A 20,929-nucleotide genomic window follows, 5' to 3' on the forward strand; every position below is an offset into this window, starting at 1 on the left:
GCCTTCCCTCTCTAAACTAATAGGTCATTATCTCTACTTCTCAGTATATTAACTTGTAGAATAAGTAATTGAAGTAGAAAAGTTTTATCAGGAATAACTAACAGCATCCAGTGACCAGGTCACTCCTGCAGGAGTTCTGACTTCAGGTCAATTAAGTGAAAGGAGAGAGCAGAAACTGATTTGCTCTAGTGTTTCGCAAATCCTTCAACTACTGAATAATTAGACAGACTGAGGGGCTGCAGCATATCTTCTTCACTTTTTCAAAAAAGGTCTGATCCCAGCTAAGATTTGGAAAAAAGGGCAAGAATCCAAAGTGAAGAAAGGAATTTCATTCCACACAAACTGGGGAAAAACTATGTCCACATGTTCACTTACAAACTGGTAACTTGGGCAGAACCCTTCTCATTATACCATATTTGTGGCTCCTACCTTCTTTTGTATCTTATACAGACAGTCTATGAATCATGTTTGGATGTTATAATTTCTACCAGTCATTAGGGTATAAACCTCAGATGCTTGCAACCAGCCAATACAGAAAAATCTACTTTGTGGAGCTGCTCATGAAGATATTGGAAATGACTGTGTTGAAATGGACTTTGATTTAAACATGCAGCCTGAACACACCCTACAACCCATCTCTCCTATCCATCCTTCCAAAACCCACTGCTTGTCAGAAGCACATTCCCTAGCTCTCTCCTCCTTTCACCATTACTTTGAAGAGCAGGTAGGCCAAAAGGACAACGTGAACCACAGACTGAACCCTGAGTAGTCACTAGCTGGGGATACTTCTATGTATTTACAAAAATTGTTCAGCTACAGACAGCTTTGAAGACAACAGTCCCAGCAGAATACTCAATACAAAGAGAGAAGGAGTCTGAACTCTTTCTACACAAGCACACAGAACTATTTATTTTATTAGATATTTATATGTAATAAAAGCACAACCTTCATAACACTATCCTTACAATTAAGATTTTAAATTTTGTCTCTCTAAGCTGCATGAGACACATTTTTAAAAAATTTGTACAACTGGCATCAAATTTTGTAAAATGCTAGAAAGAGTTGAGCCAAAGATGATATCACAAAGTCCTTATGCTTAAAGGAAAATGTTAAATCAATTAGCAGTTGCTAGAATAAAGAAGCAACAATTTGATGTAGAAGTTCCATAAAAAAATACTCAACTTTTCATGTTGTTCTGAAAGTGGTTATATTATGCAACAAGAAAACTGCAATGTATTCTCATCTCTTTAATGTTACAAAAGCTTTATTAGCATATGCTTCAGAAATTATAATCAAAGAGTAGTACTCACTAGCCAGAACTTTGAAGACTTTATAAACATACACGTAGAGACTATGCCTTAGAGGGTTAATGTAGTATTTTGAACTCAAATATTGCAACAGGATTTAGCTTTGACATAGAATGTTCACACCCTCTGTAATAAATTCTTTAAACATACTTCATATTTCTTCCCATGTGAATGAGTGTCCTTGGAAGAATTATGTACTAGATAAAATTTGAAGATGATATCTAAGTCTAGGCTTATTTAAGGGGGGGGGTAGACAATGATCTTACAGTCTACGACAGTTGCTGATCAATGAGCTGCTCATGATTGCAGGAGGCCTCTCCAAACTGCAGAAGCAAACGACAGTATAGGACTGGAAGGAATGTGCTATCTGGATGCCACACTTTTGTGGAAATTTAGAACTCACTTCAACTTCTGCTATGTTTATTCCAGCCTTGAACTACCAGATGTGCACAACCAGATAAAGCATAACATACGTGCATCCCCCCGACAGCTACTTGACTCTGCTTCTGCAGCAGAACTTCTGTGTTAAGACAAATTCCACGCTGTAAGTATGGCTAGCGGCTTGTAGCAGTCACAGTACATGCTCTGCACAGTTCAAGGTTTCTGCTGGTAGTGCTCTTGCACAAACAAATGCAAAACTTCCTGGAGCAGAACAGTACTATCATATCCTGAGGCGGCTTGGTCTTGCCTGTCTGAAATATTTTATACGTACACGTATGCATACGCGCATACACATACATATGCATGCATTTAACATGTCAATATAAACACATACATACTATAACATAATGAATACACTACACAAACACAGCACATTCTTCCTAACTTAGGAATCTTCTACTCAACTCTGTTTCAAGGTTGAAAGTGAACATGATTTATATCTGTAATAAAAAATGTGTGCTACCTAATCTTTGGTGATAATACAATAATTTCTGACTACATCCTTCAAAAACCTTTTGAAGCTTTCCTAGCTTTGCTTATAAAATATAAATATGCTTAAAGTGAAAACAACCCATAAAAATTCCTAAAAGTGTTCCCTGCATCCTGGTGTCCAAGTTCCAGACTTGAGCAAAAGCAAAGTCAACAGAAAAAGGCGCAAACAGAAAAATGAGTCTTTGTAATCTCTCAAAATACACAAGAGGAATTTAATTACCTTTAGCTGAACATGTCTCCTTTTGATTTATTCTCCTTTTTCTCAATTTTGGCAATAGTTGTCTTTCTGAAAGTGTGCAGAAAAAGAACATCTTAAAATAACCACATCATCATGATTATTATCACACACTGACTGTACCAGCCTCACTAGGCAATGAAGCCCCATGGGTCTTCAGCAGTCTCATTAGTTGCTAGAACAAGGCTAAAATCCCACAAATGAGACATGAAGGCACATCTTGTTCAATATCCACTGCACAAAATACCAATGGTTTTTAATTATATTTTTAATAGTAAATAAACCCTCTCTCTTATCTTAGTAGACACATTTTCAGAGATTTTGCTTGCATGGAAAGACAATGGAAGAAAAACTAAGTTTAGTAATAAATTGTTTCAATTACTCTTTTTATTTGCATACTATGAGTTGGTTTTGGTATGTGAAGTGTCTCTACTTCCAAGCCCCTTATTGTACTCACTAAGTCTCTGAAAACCAGATTCCAAGTAGCATGATAATCTGCTCTCTCCTGTGATGGACAGACATGCTATTTTTTATTCTGTTCAACAAATCTGATTATGGTTAAATGCACCTAGGAGCAATGACTGAGGAAAATATGAAACAGCTGCAAATGATATATCCTGCTGTTTACTATTCTGAATGCAGCTGGTTAAAAGCAGTTCTAGAAAAGCTTTGATATGAACCTTGGTGTAGAACTATGAGTAATTGCACATAAACTGACCAAATTTCCACAACAATTTTGCACAAATGGCTCTGTAAATTTCATGGAAATGCTCCATCCTCCAAGGGCTCTTAACTGTATTATTACAGAACCTTATAATAAATAAAACACTGTATTTCTTCATAGCAGGTGAGCTACTAAAAAGCACTGAAGTGGCTGATGTCATCAGAAAATTCTGAAAACATCCAGAAATGTAGTATAACAAGTAAGAATGTGAGTTACTTCAACAATATTGAAAACACAACTTCTTTCATAGATTAAAGGCTAAAAGGATATGTGTTATATAAAGCTACACGTTAATTTCTACATGAAACTGAGTATTTCTAGGCAATTTAGTAAGTTGAACTTGCACTTATACTGTTGAGAGGCAATCAGCTGAAGGCAACAGACCCACCTGTATTATAGCTTTTCAAATATCCAGCTCTGTGGAGAAGTGCAGATGTAGTCACTATCCACTTGAGCTCAGCCAGAGCAGGAGAAAAAAGCTGCTTACAACTAGGGAGCATGAGATAAACTTTAAGGAATCACGCGGGGACTGTGGCTCAGTCACCCATGAGGTACTGGGGAGAAAAGCATGGCTTTACCAGGAACTGAAACAGCTGAGCCTAAGCACTTGAAGGGAGATCTGCCAGATCATAACTTCAAAGGGAAAAGCCTTTATAAGAGCATTTCTGTTACAAATGACCCTCTTGTGGAAGAAGAATTCTAATACTGCTATTAATCACAAGCACTGCAGCCATCATAACGTGTCACTTAATAATAGAGACAGTGATTAACACTTCTTTAGCTAAAATATTGTTCCTTTAGGATTATTTCAAAATCACTAGAAAATACCTTTAAAAATTGTCCTACTGGTACTCACTTTGTAATAATATTCAAGCTGTTGACTTCAAAGAAGGCACTGAAATTGCTACAGTATGACAGTTATCTTCTCCTGAGAAAAGGAATGGAGAGACCACTGTGACAGCAAAATTATTTCCTGAGATCAACTACTAGTTAAAGGCATGAATATACAGAATCTGATGCTATAGTATTTAAAGTTATTAGAGTTTTTAAAATAGACATTCACAGAAGCTACTTAATCAGGTCTTGTTAGGAAAAAAGTCAGCTCAGTAACTAGACTGTGTATCAAAGTTATGAAACAGAAGTCCGTCAGCATAGGCTTAGTATTTTTTCTCCTATTAACATAATTATTTCCTACTCAGTAAAAATGAAAATGACATGTTAGCATTTCAAAAACATGAGAAAATGACCCTCTAGGCTTTATATGACTATCAAAACAAGAACCAGTAAATTATTTGCAAATTATCATGCATGAAATGATCGACTCAGCAAGTTTACCAGTCAACAAAGTGTGTGCTCTACCAGTTATAATCAATTTACATGTAATGATATGTCTAAATATGAATTTAAATGAGTTCTTGTCATTTCATGTTGATCAGCTGCTTTATCATCATAGATATGGACAGTGACCATAGTTAATGTTGCAGAAACAGCAGAGCATACACAAGTTTTGTGAGCCAATAGTAACCAAACATGAAGAAATTTGTTTTCATATAAAAAGACAGCCTTTGACTGCTAAGCCACGTTTATTTTCCAGTCAAGTTAACAAAAATACTTTCTAAAAGGTTACTTCCAGGCATTTGCTGTATATGCCATGTCCACAGGGAACATACAGTATGAATCACAACAGTTTTCCCACCTTGTAACCTACTGGATTTCTCTTTCAGCATATGAAAAGAACCCTGAGGCTGCCACAGAATAAAGAACATTTCAGTATCATCCCCATTATATATAAATATACATTATTAGGACCTCCAGAAGCAATATTCTGGAGAAGAAGAGAATTCTAGTCTCTAACAGCACACTAGTCACATCCCTGCATAACAATCTTTAATACAATCATCAAAAATCTAAAATATCTGGGGCAAGTGGAATAAAGTTTCTTTACAGCAGACAGTGATGATCAGATGGTACGTTGGAAGAATGCAAGACAAAGCCAGGTTTAACATACAAGAATGCATAATTAAAGGCTGGCCTCGAAAATGTCTTCATTTAATACAGTTGAATTAACATAATGGCAATGACTTCATCCAAAGGACACCATTACGTGCTAAAATTAAATTAATTTTACTTAGAATAATGTAAGTCAGATAAATAAGCTTAACATTTCCCAAGCAATAATCCTTTTCATTTCCCTTAGCTTTATTTATAATGTACATATTCAGGTAGAATACGCAACTATAGTTTTTACTGACATACAGAATCATTCCAATGCATATTTGGCACAATTTCTTATTTTTGGTATTCAGTAGTCGCTTTTCTTTTGATAAAATGATACAGCAGATTTACACTTAACATCACATACAGGTTTTGTATATATAAAGAGCTATTTCAATTGTGGAATGGTAAGTTTCGTACATATGAAATTTTAAGAATGCTGCATGAACCTGTGACCTTGAATATCAGCCTTCAGAAATGGTAATGAGCATGAGCTGACAAACATTTCTGGCTGGGCCCAGTACAAGTATGGACACATTCATGTATGTTGTAACATCAGTATGGCTGGATTTTACTTTGGTGGTTGTGATATTTCAGGTGCAGATGCAGGTGCACCTTAATGGTCCTCATAGCAGTACTTTTATCTCACTGTATTTTAAAGGCATCAGCTTCTTTTATTCTCCCTTGTAGCGAGGAGGTCTCTTCTCCTTAAATGCAAGGAGGCCTTCAATTCTATCTTTTGTTGGAATAGTCTGCAATGAGCAGAGTAACAATTCATTACTGACATCAAAAACAATATCAAGAAAAGTGTTTTCATACAAATCCTAGTTCTTCAATGTATCCAATGTGCAACATATAATACAAAACTAAAATTAAAACTAAAATGTCTGGTCAAATACAGGAAAGTACCAGACACTTCAAAGCCACAGTATAAGGCTGTGAAACAATCTGGGAAAAGAAAGAGTATCTTTTCTCCAGACAGATGGCTGTGAAGCTCTTTCAGGTTTGTTTATGAGATTTTGGTGTTTTGTTTTGGTGTTCTGCTTTGTTTGGGGAAAAGGGGAGAGGGTTGGTTATCGATCAGATCACCATATGTTTTAAATAAGTACCTAATGCTGATGCTTCTATTTCCATGATTAAAAACTTGTCTCAATGTCCAAGAACAAACTCACTCAAATACATTATTCCCATGCTTTGATGGCATGGGTTTTGGTTTTTGGCTGGTTAGAACACACACCATTAGTGGCACATGTTACAGAAGTGTCCTTCAAGTTGTTTCATATTAAAAAAAAAAAAAAAAAAAAGAAAGCAAAAGGAAGGTAGTTTTTGGATCAGATGCATAGCAGTGTATGACTGGTGAGGTATATGAATAGTAGTGCTTCATGACCTTCACCATAACAGTCTTGGCAGGGAGATGTTTTTGTCCTAAACTACACCTCCATCCTTAAATACCTTACAAAACCAAAGTAGAAGGAAGGTCTAAATGTAGAAGAGATCATAGAGCAATTTCTAATTGAATTTCTGCATGTTTTGTAACAGGCACCCACAAAGCCTGTTTTCTGTTTTTTTTTGTGTAATCATAGTTACATACCTGAGCGTAACAAGCTTCTTCAATTGCTAAACCTGTTACTAAGTCGACCTGAGGAAAAAAATGCAATATTTTTTAAAAGTGTATTTGTATATTTATTATATATTATTTCCTGACAGCTAACAAGTACTGTGTTTTTTATATGCCACATACTAAAACACTTTTGAACACAGAATTGCTACACTGCCATGTGCTGAGAGTGGTTAGTATTTCTGTAACTGTTTCCTTATTTGGCAATACAATTAGTATGTAATAGAGTGTCAAAACAATGTATGTTCTTCACTACAAATCATCTAGACTAAAAACCATTAGCTACTTGCACATTTGTAATCATATCATGTACTACAGGGGGAAAGATTGAATGTACTGCATGATTATTTAAAAATTGTTCTGAAACAAGTTATCTTCAAATGTCATGTACAACAAAATAAACATAAATTCAAGTTTAAAGTAATTTAAAATAAAAAGAAGAGGACAACAACCATCCTGAATCATCACCTAGTTTTAATAATATTTTTTTCTTTGTAAGCGGGTCTGAACAGCTGAAAAGGATGAATTTTCCCTCCATTAATTCTCTGCCTATTTTAAGCATCAGATGCTGCAGAACCTATCAGCTCTCCACATGGGTACTGAATGGACTGTGGCTATGCACCACAAGCAATTTGTGAAGGGGAGATAAACTATAGGATAGACTACCAAAGGAAACTGTGAAATTTCTTCCATGGAAGGTTTGTTAACAACAGCTTGAATGAACATTTGGCTCCATTGGTCTTGGAGCCTCAAGACTGAACTAGGTGATCATTCAGAATCCTTCTAACCCTATTGTCCATAATTCTATAAACATCATGATTTTGACCTTCCAGTCCACTATATGTGGTAGCTAGATAGTTTAGCTTGTACCATTTTGAACCTTGGATACCACTGAAATAAATCTTGAATTACAGCATAACTTGCTGTGGAAACCTAACAAATACACTTTTTGCACACTAGTATTTCAGTTTGGTTCTCAGGCCAAAACTTGCTGGTGGTATGCTTTTGCTGAACTCAATTACATTATTGGTTGATTTTGAGACTTTTAAGAGGTCCATTCTTAAATTTGGTTGAGCTGTAGGTGTCCTAGTGCAGAGCATATGCTTAACTTTAAATATGAATAGTCCTGCTGATCTTAGCAAGATGATTCACAAGCCTGAAGTAAAACACATGTAGGGACGTATTCAGGACTGGATTTTAACAAACCTGAGTGCTACATCAATAGTGTTCAAGAAGGAGTGGCAATCAGAATCAAGTATGAAATCAGACTCGATTTAATTTTAACACTAACCTCTAGTAAATTATTAAAAATAAGTAACATGCCTTTTGGCCTTTAACTGTATTAGTTACTAAACACTGAGAGCATTGACAAGCTTGATAGAGTATGACTTTCAGGTTTTCTTCCATGAAAGGCAACTTGTTCATAGTAGTTTATATTTACTTTCTAGTATTAATCATTAGCTGAGTGCATTACTTCTGGACAGACACAAGGTTACTAAGCCTCATTACAGAAAACAGCATCAACCCTACTCTCAAGAGTTTGAGACATACAAAAACTGCATTTCATCTTTGAAAAAGTTTTGACTAAATAGATTTTGAAAGACAATACACTGAAAAACAAAAAAGCAGTTCTACCATAGTATACCTGTCGCCAGTTTGACTTCTACTTACTCTTAGGAAAGTACAGACCCTTACCTCCATTCCCTGATTGATGGCCAGTTTTGCAACTCTCATTGCTACTGGTCCCTAAAATGAAAGAAAAAGATCATTTACATATCATCAAAATGTACAAGATAATGCAGTGAAGAATCTGCACATCATTGTTCTTACATTGGGATCTTCTAGCCTTTGACATTCATCACTTTTATAGTAAATATATCAAATATCATAAACTGTATCACTACAGTAGATGCTTGCAAACTTAGTTTCAGTCTCCACAGTTTCAATATCGAGAAGGAATGAAAGAATGCTTTTTTCAGAAGAAACTAATTAAAGCAGTGTGTTTGGCTTATGTTTCAAAGGTGCTGAGAATCTCCACTTTTGTCAGTCTTGCTCAGTTTCCTTCAAAACAAGGCTCAGAATGGCCATTTTAAGTGACATCACTACAGGCTTTCACAATGTCAATCCTGTATCCATGTTGTGATACAATGGAGACACCTAAAATGATGTGATAATGAAATAAAATTAACTGATGCAGCTTTAAACTTAAAATATGTTACTGCAAAGCCTACACTTGGTCAGGTGATGACAGTATTCTCAGAGCAACTGAAGTCCCCAGCAAGCAAAGGGATTCCCACCCTCCTCCTCCAAGGTGCTGTAGAACAGCAAGACATCTTTGGGAATCGTCACAGAACTGCGCCTATCCATTAGCACCAGCTTCTCAACGTTCAGATACTGCTTTAGAAAAGTGGCCCGATGCTCTGGGAAAAGCCAAATGCTTTAGAGTTCGTTTCAATGTGAAGTTTTAACTATAAATATACCTTTCAGAATCCCTGCATGTTAAAATTTTCACTGTATTTCTCACATTTGTCTATGAGGGTGTTCAAGACAAAAAATAACCAGTGTTAATGCTGTATTTAATCTGTAACGTTTTCCAACTTCAGTGAAAAATTTTCGCTCTTACACTTGTGATCCAATAAAATGGTTTACTAATTATTTTCTTCTTCTATCTTCTATGAATTTTCTACCTGGGAGACTCCACTTGAAAAGTAGGTTTATCCTACCCTGAACAAACAGCTGGCAGTCTATAGCAACAGGGGAACAGGCAGTCATTAGCAAACACAAACACTCCTGTAAGGGTTATACTTAAAAGTTTTTACTGAAATTTTCAAGTTCTAAAGCACAGGGATTTAGTAAATCCCATTTCAATTTTTTTTTATGAAAGACAGAAAGAGGATGTCACTTTGAATGAATGATAATAAAAGCATGATTCTTTCATCAAGTTTACACAAAAAGGACAGAAAGCAAACTTTCCACTAGTAAATGGGTTTTGCTTTAACACTGAAATTACATTTAGCCTTATGTTTTCAAAATAAAAGTTACACTGAGATATGTCCACTTTCATACGGACCATTTTACCTCTCTTCTGAAGCATTCAACAGCAATAAACTATTGAGATAAACACTTTACTAAAAAAAACCCACAACTGTACCCTTTTTTGCTTAACACTTGAAAGCAAAAATATGCAATACAAACATAGACCAAACCATGACAAAGGATTTTTGCTTTACCATGAAATAATTATCAAATAACACCACTCAGTACACAAGAGAAAACTCCTGATTGCAGTCCGCATAACTAGAATGGCTCTAATATGTAACTTCATGACAGTTTTTCTTATTAGAGATGGTTCTTTTTCAATGTTTGTCAAAAACTAAAAACTAAATTCAAAACAATTTATTTTACCTGAGGTAAAAATTCTTTTGCCAGAGCTAATGCTCTTCTGTATGCAGCATCCCCTGCTTCATTCTGTTCTACCACATGGCTAATCAATCCTATTGATTTTGCTTCCTCACCATCTACAATACGCGCAGAGAAGATTAGTTCTTTTGCCAAAGACACTCCAATTGTGCGAGGTAATCTCTGTGTCCCCCCTAAAATTTGGAAAAAGAGAAAATGCGAGTATTAGTTTTCCATCCATTTATATCACTAACGTGGATGCCTTGTTCAGCTCAAATATTTTTAATTCCATAAATAATTATATGAGCATACAGAAATTAAATTACCATACAAAGGCATTCCTAATGCTTTCTTCAGTTTTGAAACTACATCTAAAAATAAACCAACTGCTCTGTTTCTCAGAAAGACATGTAAATAACTGAAAAGAGGCAATATTAATAATTTATTCTGTTCTATTGCAGACAAGTTACCTTATCCATATCAGCAAGAAACTGAAGGAAAACTACTTGCCAGTAATTACCAAATCCAATCCATTTTTTATGATATTTATCACTACAATATGAACACTTCTGAAGAACTATTCTCACAAAGAATATATACTCTAACTAAAGAGTAGTCCATGCTAAAATTTGCAAATGTTAGGGACAGTATTCATATGTAAACTGAACTCATACCACTACACAAGGTCTTTAAAAAGCCATGGCAGGTGTGGATCAGCAGAGTAAGGCACCTAAATTTGGTTAGCTTTATCTCATTATCTTAAAAACCTCTTTGGCAGATCAGCATTTACAGAAGATCAGTAAGCAGACACATTAACCAGACATGTGGAGGTTGCTTAGTTGGACTAACAATTAACTTTCCAGAACTGACAAACAATGAGAATGTGGGAATAATCATTATCGGAACTGAAAAAGCATACTCAAAATGACAGAAGCAGATGTTTGTGTGAATTAAAACAGTGGAAACGGCCTTCATCCAGGGGAAAGGATTTTGAAAATACAGAAGTTCTACCTTTTTGACATGGATCTGAAACAAATATTCAATTTATACAGACATTCTGTAAGTAAAAATTTTTGTCCAAATAGCTATTTCTGCAAAAGCAAGACTATAATTTCAAATATAAATATATGTATAAATGCGAGAGGAATATTTGTATGTGGTGTTCAAAAAGAGACAGTAAAACACCGGATAAATGTGTGTTCAACTAATAAAATAGATTAATTTCCACTAGATAATGTTGGGCTAAGACAGTATTTTATTAAAGCCATAGAGTTCTCTTACTGATGTTTCCTGAAAATACTTTAAATACATCTCTGAGACAAGTAAGCTGAGTAGATACAAGCAAAGGTTTTTGTGGTTCAGTGATCTAGCTTTCAACTACTGCTTTTTTATGAATCACAAGCTTCAGCTATTGTATTCCTTTCCATAAAAATGAACTTGTCTTTGAACACATGACATCACACAAAAATGCAGAAAGGTTGGGGGATTCCTGCCTTGTGCCTCTCCAGAATACTAAAAAATCATGATCTATAACAAAAACAGAGACATGTTTTCTGCGCTGAAACTGCAAAAATGAAAAAAATGCTTACACTCAGATTAAAAAAAAAATAATCTGTGGAACAACATTTGTAAACACAAATAATGTGATATTCTTTATGTTCTACCACTCTAGGAGGGTTTTAGCAAGAGTGCCCTGTTGGTCAAAGGCAATAGGCAACAGCAAGAGGAACTCCTCTTCATCAAATTCTGCTAATTCTGTTAGTTGTACAGCTAAGCCACTGACAGTGTTAGGGGGAAACTTTGCTAACAGCGTAATTTAGAAAAAGACCCTACTCTAGAGAATTTTTGTGAAGGGGTGGGGGGGGGCAGGGAAGCAGGAGGAGACTAAGACAAAACTCCTTGTAAAATACTACAAACCCTGAAGCCTAAGCCTTCCTATTAGCCTTCTGGTGAGATTCACGGAGGATGATTAAAACTGTAGCTATCAACATTTATATCAGAACTACATGCCATAAAAATGTGAGCTGTGTTTTCAAGAAGTTTGCTGCTTATGATACTGAGATGTACCAGTATCACCACAAACATGTTAAGTGTACATCAGAATGCAGCATATTTCTACACTGGCTCTCTTTAAGAATAGGTTGGTCATAAATTACCCCTTTCACCATAGTAATTCAATCTTTGGTTAAAGAAAACAATTTGTCCAAATTGTAAGACCTGAAACCATATGAAGCTGAATTTACTGACTCCACACCTTCTGCTTACTCCTCACCTGGTATGCCTAATATTTTTTTATACTTCATTATCTCCTCTTCTTTTACTATTTTATCTCTTCTATTACTGCTTTTACCAGGAAATGTTGAAAACAAAATTTAATTGAGCAACAATATTTCATAACTTTGAACAAACAATGGATATATTTAAGCATGAAATTGTGTTTATAGATGAAAAAAGTGTTCTTGCCAGTGTCTTACACAATAATGATTAAAGAGCAAAAAAAGCAGACTAGTCTATGTCTGCCTCCTGCACTGCAAAGCCATTAAGCAGAGCAGCATATTCTTTGATTAATATTCACAGAACAGAAGCCAGCATTTCAGTGCATCAATCACATGTACTCAGTAGTAGGAATAAGATATACACACACACAAAAGCAGTTAAGACCCAATTAATCAGATGCAAACAACACACCAAAATACATCCAACGCACAAAAGTTACATCCATTTATGCCGAAAAGACATAGAGTACACCGCAGATAGATGTTCTGTTTCGGTAACACACAAAGAACATATAATGATTGCCAGCTACAATCAGAGCTAAAGGGAGTAACACCCAACCTTCAAAGACATGACTTAACCAAGGCATTTCATCTAAATGTAGAGCAGAATTTGATGGAAGAATAGTTGCTTAATCTTCACAAATTTAATGACATGTTATTTCAAGGACTAGTGATCTGGTATTACTCACTGTGTTGATAAAAGTATTTGACATACAGTTGCAGTGTAAATGCATTCTTATCTGAGGTGGTATATATTCAATGTTGTAATATTGTAAACAGCAGGTTTAGATTACATTTTAGTTCATGTGAAAAGACACAGTAAATACAAGACTGATAAGTTCTGGTATAAAAATGTTAAACGTTATGGTATTTCTTTAACAAATAGTTGATTTTTTATGAATACTTATTTACTGTCAGTAATTTATCAATTACAAAATATGTACACAACTGGTTTGGATTAAGGGAATTACATGATAAATTCCCAAGAGTATATCCAGCAAGATGAAGCAACTAGCTTACTGGAAATAGATTCATCATTCTGGCAGAGAGTATCTATAGTCAGTAGTTTCTCATTGCTGAAAGCTCTGTCAAAACATATTGGAAAAAATTCTGTTCTGACAAAAAATCTAAACTTTAATTCAGTAATAATCCTGTTAAGTCATGGAAAGCCGAGTCTTTCTATCTTATCCTTTCTATCATGAGCTCTGATTCACATTAGACTGATTTAACTGATGGGTTTCTGGATTTCTTTTTTTAAAGACTCCTGTGCATTTCTAATGTTTTATTAATAATCAGTGGTGAATCCGAAGTCTTTTATCCACAGACTTTCTAATTATTCAAGTCAGTAAAGAAATGGCTCAAATGTATCTTTGTGAGTCTTTTGCATAAAGCTATAAGGAGTAGATTTTTCTCTTTTCCACTGAAACTCATAGAAATACAGAGCACAGAAACCTGCTGCTCATGACACCAAATCCTGAACAATATGAGCCCATAAATAAAATAATATAAAAATATTATTTTAATGTAATACTTTTCAGCCAGGTAAGTAATATTTTAAAAGTTTGTCTAATAAACATATTTTCCACTTTTAACACATCCATTGTTAGCTGTTTTCAAAACATGGCACATTTCAAAAGCCTAAATGCTCTACCAAGACAATATTTAACAACAGGTTTCCAACAGATTATTTCCCAGACTAGGCCTTGATCCTGCAAAGTTGTACATGTTTTAGTTAACTTAAATGCAGGTATAGATTTTTATGGGCTCTGAGATCCCAAATCCTTCCACAGAAGAGAACATGAAAAGCCCTTCACTGGCACAAACTGTATAACTGACAAACAACTGTATAACTGACAAACAAAAAACAGACTGAGAAAGACAGCAACAAAATGTAAGTGACCAGGTGAAAACAGCATGGAGAAGAAATGGAACAGAACATTATCTCTGTAAGGGGCAAAAAGCAGAGAGCTGGCAAAGAGCAGGCAGTAGGTGAGGCTGCTATTGTGTCTGGCCATATAACCTGAGACAGTGGTCTGTGGTTACCCCAGGGTCTGTGATGACTGAGAAGGGAAGTTGTTTGCGTGAGATTTCATAGTAGGTTGCCAAAAGGAAGCTACTAGTAGGCTGCTCATGGAAGTTTGGCTTGCCAGTCAAGCTGAAGAAAGCCCTGCAGGAACATCAGAAACACCCTACCTGAGGTCAAAGAGGCAGCATGACCAGGCACCTACGCCAGCCAGGCAGTGGCAAACCCCAGCTCCCAAACTACCAGCTTAATTTGCAAATCAGTCCTTAATTTTCACAATCTGTTTTATTCACCTGCCTCTGTGGACTGGTTTATTAAAAAAAACCTATCTGAAAAACACCTACAGTATACCAAACCACCACGCGTGGGTGGCTTGAAGGTGGCAGCTTGAGTCTGAAGAATGTAGTACTTGGCGTGAAGATGTGTGAATGATTAAGATGCATGAGGGAAAGTGTAAATACACTTTCAGAATTCACTAGCAGTTAAATAATCACAGCTTTTATATAGAAAGATGAAATCGTTGGGTAATTTAGAGAAACTAAATTCATTTTCAAAATAAGTAATCCTCTTGCAGATTGAGAAGGATAGAAGACAGTTTCTCAGCAGATGGCTGCATACGTGAAATGAATGGAACCACAAAATGCATCTGGAACCTGATTTTTGTAAGATGGACTCCAAAAGGGATTCTGCATCTGGTGTAAGGAACTTACTCCACATTTCCCTCACAAGTGTGGTACAACCAACTGCATGGACTCCTCTGTCAGCCAAAACACTGCTTGAGAAGCACAGATCTGCACTGCCACACATGAACTCCCAGGACTCACAGTACCAGCAATGCACAGCCTGCCATACTTTTTTTAAACTGAAATTATTTGAAGAAGAGAAGAAAAATGCCTAAGGCCCTTCATCTAATTACTAGCTTCTACTTAAATGTAAACAAATGCAACAAACATGAGCACACACAAGCATTCGGTTTAGATACATGCCTTCCTGCTACTCCAGATAGGAACTTGGTCTTACTGTCATTTGGGAATGCAACAATGGAAAGCGAACTTGAACAAAATTCAAGAGTACATGCACATTAAAACATAACTCATATTGCTGCAGATGGAAAATGGCCCAAGAGAAGGCATTTTCCAGTTTTAAAATGACACCCACATATTTATGAAGTCATTACTTAGCTGTAACAACAGGTAGGAGGTTTAAACCAGTGCTGCTCTGTATACTCGTACTTTAAAAATCATGTGGGCTTTATGAGCAGTAATAAAAACAAAAAACTTGTCTTTTAAATAAATAATTTTACAGTCCATGTTCTTACAGTTTTGGATTGATTATAACAGTTCAGATTTGATTCATGTGAAAACCTGGACAAAAAAACAACATGAGAAGAACTATCATTACTTAGGGCAAGTGAAATACAGAAAAATTAATTACCACAGTAATATCCTATTTTTATTTACATTTTGAATCAGATCACAGTCCCAAAATGTGACACTTACTTCAGTTTTAATGAACAGAATTGAAATAAAGAAACAACAAGCAAAGCAAAAACCAGACTATTAAATCTGAAGTCTTCACTGCTTATGAGCAAGTGATTTGAACATTTTCCTCACTTCAGTGCTCTCCTTATGGAAATCTACCATTTTATTCTTCCACACAGCAAAGAAATCCATCACTCCGCTAAACCTCCAAATCAATTCCTACTCCTAACCCTATCCTTTCTCCCATTCTGACTACTATCAAATTAATCTCCTTTCAACTGTTTGAATGTAATGGGTTTTTAAGAATTTACCTCTGAAATTATTCATCCCTGAAATTCTCCGACTTGAGCAGCACTAAAGAAAGGAGAATTGGTGGCTCACAGAATGGGAGCCCAAGGAAAACAGCAAAGCCAACGAGACTGTACGAGGACACAATCCTGCTGGTTTAGCTGTCAAATCCCAAGGAGGCAGAGTGCTCTCTCTACTGGTAAATATAAGTTAAATTAACTTGTACGTATGAAGCATATTTTTCATCTTGAGTAGTATGCCCTCCCAGCTGAGGCAGAAATACACTGCAGCCACACTGCACCGAGTCTAGTACCTATGCTATAACATAATATAGTTATGAAAACAGAGACTACCAAAAATCTGGCCAAAATCATTCAAAGATGGCATGCACTAATCTAACAACCTGCAACACAAAAACTAAACTTTTCAGTAAATCAGAACTTATTTCTGAGACACAAAAATACTCCTAACTTCTTCAGCGTGATCTGTTAGAATTTGTAGCACTATCTAGGAGTGTCAGAATGGCATTCTGTTAACTTCCCAGACAGATCCTTCTATTTGTTATCCTACAGTAATAGTTGATATGTGAAGAAATATTCATGGCTGCTATTAAAAATTCTGTAAGTCACATGAATAATTGAAATATTCTTTTTATTTCTGCACATTAATTTGTATTCTGGATGTTACTTTATTTACTATTCCTTGTAAGTATATTGCCTATCTGCAAGAATAATGAAAAATTATATGGCAAATTAACAATTAAACCAATTAACAATTAAAATAAATTAATCATAAATGTAAACATAAACATGCCTTCAGTCTATAAAATCACTAAAATCAGTAAACTGGCCTAAGAAATTGCAGTTAAAACGATCTGAACCAGGTTAGAAGCCTATGACACAGACTGGGAGAAAGGCTACTTTTCCAAAGCCAGGATCACCCTTTATAGGCCCCACAGAAAACTTCTTTATTTGCTATCGAAATAGAATTCAGTCACTACTCAGCTATACTGAGAGCAGCAGATACCCTCCAGCTATGAAAGACTGGAAGAAGATCTAAATTGCTTATTGGTTCATGTCCTTATCAGGAAATTGCATCTCTCTACTACTTTTGACTGACCCTCAGTTCCATATATTGCTGTTCAGGATCAATCAAAGGAGGGCAGACAGAACCACCACTATTAAAAGACTAAACAGATGGTATACATATAAAACAACTCTTCTTCCCTCACTGATAAATTTTGCTTAATTCACATTGCTAACATTTTGAGAATCAGAATTTTAAAAGACATTACAGCCCAAATGCATTAAAAATTTTCACTTTAATAAGCACATAATTTTGTGTTAAGATACCTAACAACTTTAAATGTACATGGGATAGATTTTCTACTAGACAGTCCCTGTGCAACAGTGGACCTACCCAGTAAGTGCAAGCTCGTATTTTAACATTTTATTGTTTGGTATTACTCAGATGTTTTTCATGAACAGAAAACTACAGCTCTTCCACCACCTTCTAATTAACTTTTAATTCCTAAAAAAACCCCAAATCCAATAACTGACAGGAAATCAATGAAGAAAGAGATTAAATAAGTGATTATTCTCAGACAACACTAAGGAAAGGAATTATATTAATAAACACCTCTTATATTCCTCTCATCTGCTGCTGTGACACAATACAGAAGTCTTTCTATAGCATGCAATGCAAAATGGCTGTACACAATGGCAAGTCTTTCCCTATAGATGTAGCAGCTAATTAGATTCTTCTGTCACTTAATCATGCATAGATGAGTTGGCTTTCATGGACCTTTACTGTTTTAAGGATCAAAGAAACTACACATTAATTTTATTTTCCTTACATCCTACATCAGAATTCCTGGAAGAGAGACATTTGAGGCTATACATACAGCAGTAATGAAGAAATGAATCTATATCAGCAGCAAGAACTAGGACAGCTGCCAGAAACTCTGCACTTATTAAAAAGATTTATAAATACCTCTTAATTAACGTAAGTCATTAAGAATAGTTTATAACAAACATTAAGAATCAACAAGATAGGGCGCACCACTCACTTCTCACTAGCTGGCCTCATCCTACTCTTCAGGCAGGACCGTTCTGATACAACCAGACCTAGCTGCTGCACCCTCTGTGCTTCTACATGTGACTACAGCCTGGTTGCTGCTCCTAGCTCTGGATCTATCAAAGCACTCCTACATGCAGAGCCTTTGATCCTTCTCTAGCAGCAATCCACCTCCTTGACTAAAAAGCCAGTGCTAGAGCCCTCCCAAATACACAGCAGTTCAGGAACATCTTACTGGAGCCTGGAGACTTCAAAAGCTCTGCTTCTGCCTAAGTCCTTCAGGGGAATACATAGCATATGAGCAAGCAGCTAAAAAACAATACAGAGAAAATAAAAAATACTTTAGTAAAGGCCTCTTTACCCTTGAAATCCAAAGAGAATCATAGAATTTTTAGAAAAAGAGCAGATATAGTGAATGAACCCCCTTTTAGACTCCATTTGCCTGCAAGGGTAGGAATATGATGAGCAACCACAAACACACATTACCTTCTTGGCCTCAGCCTCTTCTCTGTCAGAAAAAATGGTACTTTTAAACAGAATTTCCATCTTTTGCTCTCATATTAAGCCTCAGATTAGTTTATCTCTAAAACCTGGCAGCCCTCTTCCCTAGCCAGCCTTGGTTGTAACATACATACTTCCTGCAGCTGGACTACTGAAACAGTTCAGAAACTGAGTCATTATCACACCTCCATCATTAACCCTAAGCAGGGCTGTATCTTACCATGCTTGTACACTTCCAAGGTCACACAGCAAGCTGTAGCTGTTCTGTGGAAATATCCAGTAAAATACCAAAAGCAAGATAAGCTTGCAGCATGTTAGTATAGTCCTTATGCTTTTTATGTTTTAAAACCTAAATATGATTTGAGATAGTTTACACTAACATCTCAGTCCTTTTTCATCTGGTTGCTTATTCATGCATCTCTATTTCCTTGGGGTTTAAGAGGCTACAGTATCTTTTTTAGGGAAACAAAATATTGCATTTAATCTCAAACAAAACATTTTGGGTTTACCACTTGATTTTGATTGATAAATTAGTTCAGCTGCTAATTGAACCTTCTAGGTTTTTAACAGTCCTACCTCTAACTAAAAATGCCTCCTTAAAATAATTTATCCTTCTTCTCCAGTCTGCTGCTTCTACTCAAGCCATGTACTATTACTGACAGGCTTGAGAGGTGGGCCAGTGAAAACCTCAGGAAATTCAACAACTGCAAGGTCCTACCCATGGATCAGGGCAATCCCAAGCACAAATACAGGCTGGACAGAGACTGGATTGAGAGCAGCCCTGAGGCTAAGGACTTGGAGGTGTTGGTTGATGAAAAGCTCAACATGAGCAGGCAGTGTGCACTTGCAGCCCAGAAGGCCAACCGTATCCTGGGCTGCATCAAGAGGAGCATGACCAGCAGGCAGAGGGAAGTGATTCTACCCTATACTCCACTCTCATGAGTAGATTCTACCCCTCTACACACCTGCAGTACTGCGTTCAGCTCTGGGGCGCCAACACAAGAAAGATGTGGACCTCCTCCAGCAAGTACAGAGGAGGGCCATGAAGATCATCAGAGGGATGAGACACCTCTCCTATGAGGACAAGCTGAGAGAGTTTGGTTTGTTCAGCCTGGAGAAGAGAAGGCTCCAGGGAGACCTTACAGCAGCCTTCCAATACCTAAAGGGGTCTACAGGAAAGCAGGAGAGGGACTTTTTACAAGGGCATGTAGTGACAGTACAAGGGTAAATGACTGTAAACTGAAAGATTTAGATTAGACATTAGGAAGAACTTCTTCACTGTGAGGGTGGTGAGGCACTGGAACAGGTTACCCAGAGAAGTTATGGATGCTCCATCCCTGACAGTGTTCAAGAACAAGCTGGAAAGGGCTTTGAGCAACCTGGTCTAGTGGAAGGTGTCCCTGCCTGTGGCTGGGGGTTGGAAGTAGGTGATCTTTAAAGTCCCTTACAACCAAAACCATTCTATGATTTCATACTAGTGAGACTTTGTAGCAAAGAAACCCCTGGGTTTTGGAACCGATGAAAACAAAATACAATCAACAAAAATGAGATCATTAAGGTAACGATGACCTTATATGCTACTCAGACTGTACACATGGAGTATCAGTGAGCAGCAGTGATTTAACTGTTTTGCACTGATAATCCCCCAGCCGTGGTAATACGCGCATCCCCTCTTTACTGGTGGATAACAGGATAGGTGGCTCACACCTGTGAGCCCAAGTTGGTAGGTTCAAATTGCACAAAAAACCTTCCCCCAGTTATTAGACTAAACACAGTCATGATTCCCCAGAATATTCTATGTTAGATCATTTTAGCTCCCTATAAATGAGAGCAATGGTGTTTTCATGCAAACACCCAGGATGGGACAGATACACCTATTTGTCCCCCAAAGAATAAAGAAATATTGTCCACAGAACTACATATAGCTGGTGCTCAAGGCACACATATAGGAAGATGAGGGGAAGAACAGTCTTTTAAGGAAAAACTACTGGAAAATCAAGTATACCAAGGAAGCCTGCAGTTACAGGGAGCTGGAAGAGATGACCAAAACTGGAAGCAGACTTTCCAGCCATC

The 20,929-nt window shown here is 36.5% G+C and overlaps 1 protein-coding gene across 3 annotated transcripts in view; it reads right to left on the bottom strand.

The window, feature by feature from the left end:
- Positions 1-4,763: 4,763 nt before the first annotated feature.
- The window catches only part of AUH (AU RNA binding methylglutaconyl-CoA hydratase), a 119,440-nt gene continuing 103,274 nt past the window's right edge, over positions 4,764-20,929 (bottom strand). For all 3 annotated transcript variants that reach the window (XM_061456362.1, XM_061456361.1, XM_061456360.1), the window contains 4 exons: positions 10,218-10,405; positions 8,508-8,558; positions 6,786-6,833; positions 4,764-5,946 (listed from right to left, as the gene is read on the bottom strand). In XM_061456362.1, the coding sequence (XP_061312346.1) occupies positions 5,869-5,946; positions 6,786-6,833; positions 8,508-8,558; positions 10,218-10,405 (365 nt within the window). In that variant the 3' untranslated portion in view covers positions 4,764-5,868. The remainder of the gene's footprint in view (positions 5,947-6,785; positions 6,834-8,507; positions 8,559-10,217; positions 10,406-20,929) is intronic.

This window comes from Pezoporus flaviventris, unplaced genomic scaffold, assembly GCF_033815535.1.
Source record: "Pezoporus flaviventris isolate CSIRO_AGI_PZ_B2104156 unplaced genomic scaffold, CSIRO_AGI_Pfla_v1 ptg000022l, whole genome shotgun sequence".
Taxonomy (NCBI): Eukaryota; Metazoa; Chordata; class Aves; order Psittaciformes; family Psittacidae; genus Pezoporus; species Pezoporus flaviventris.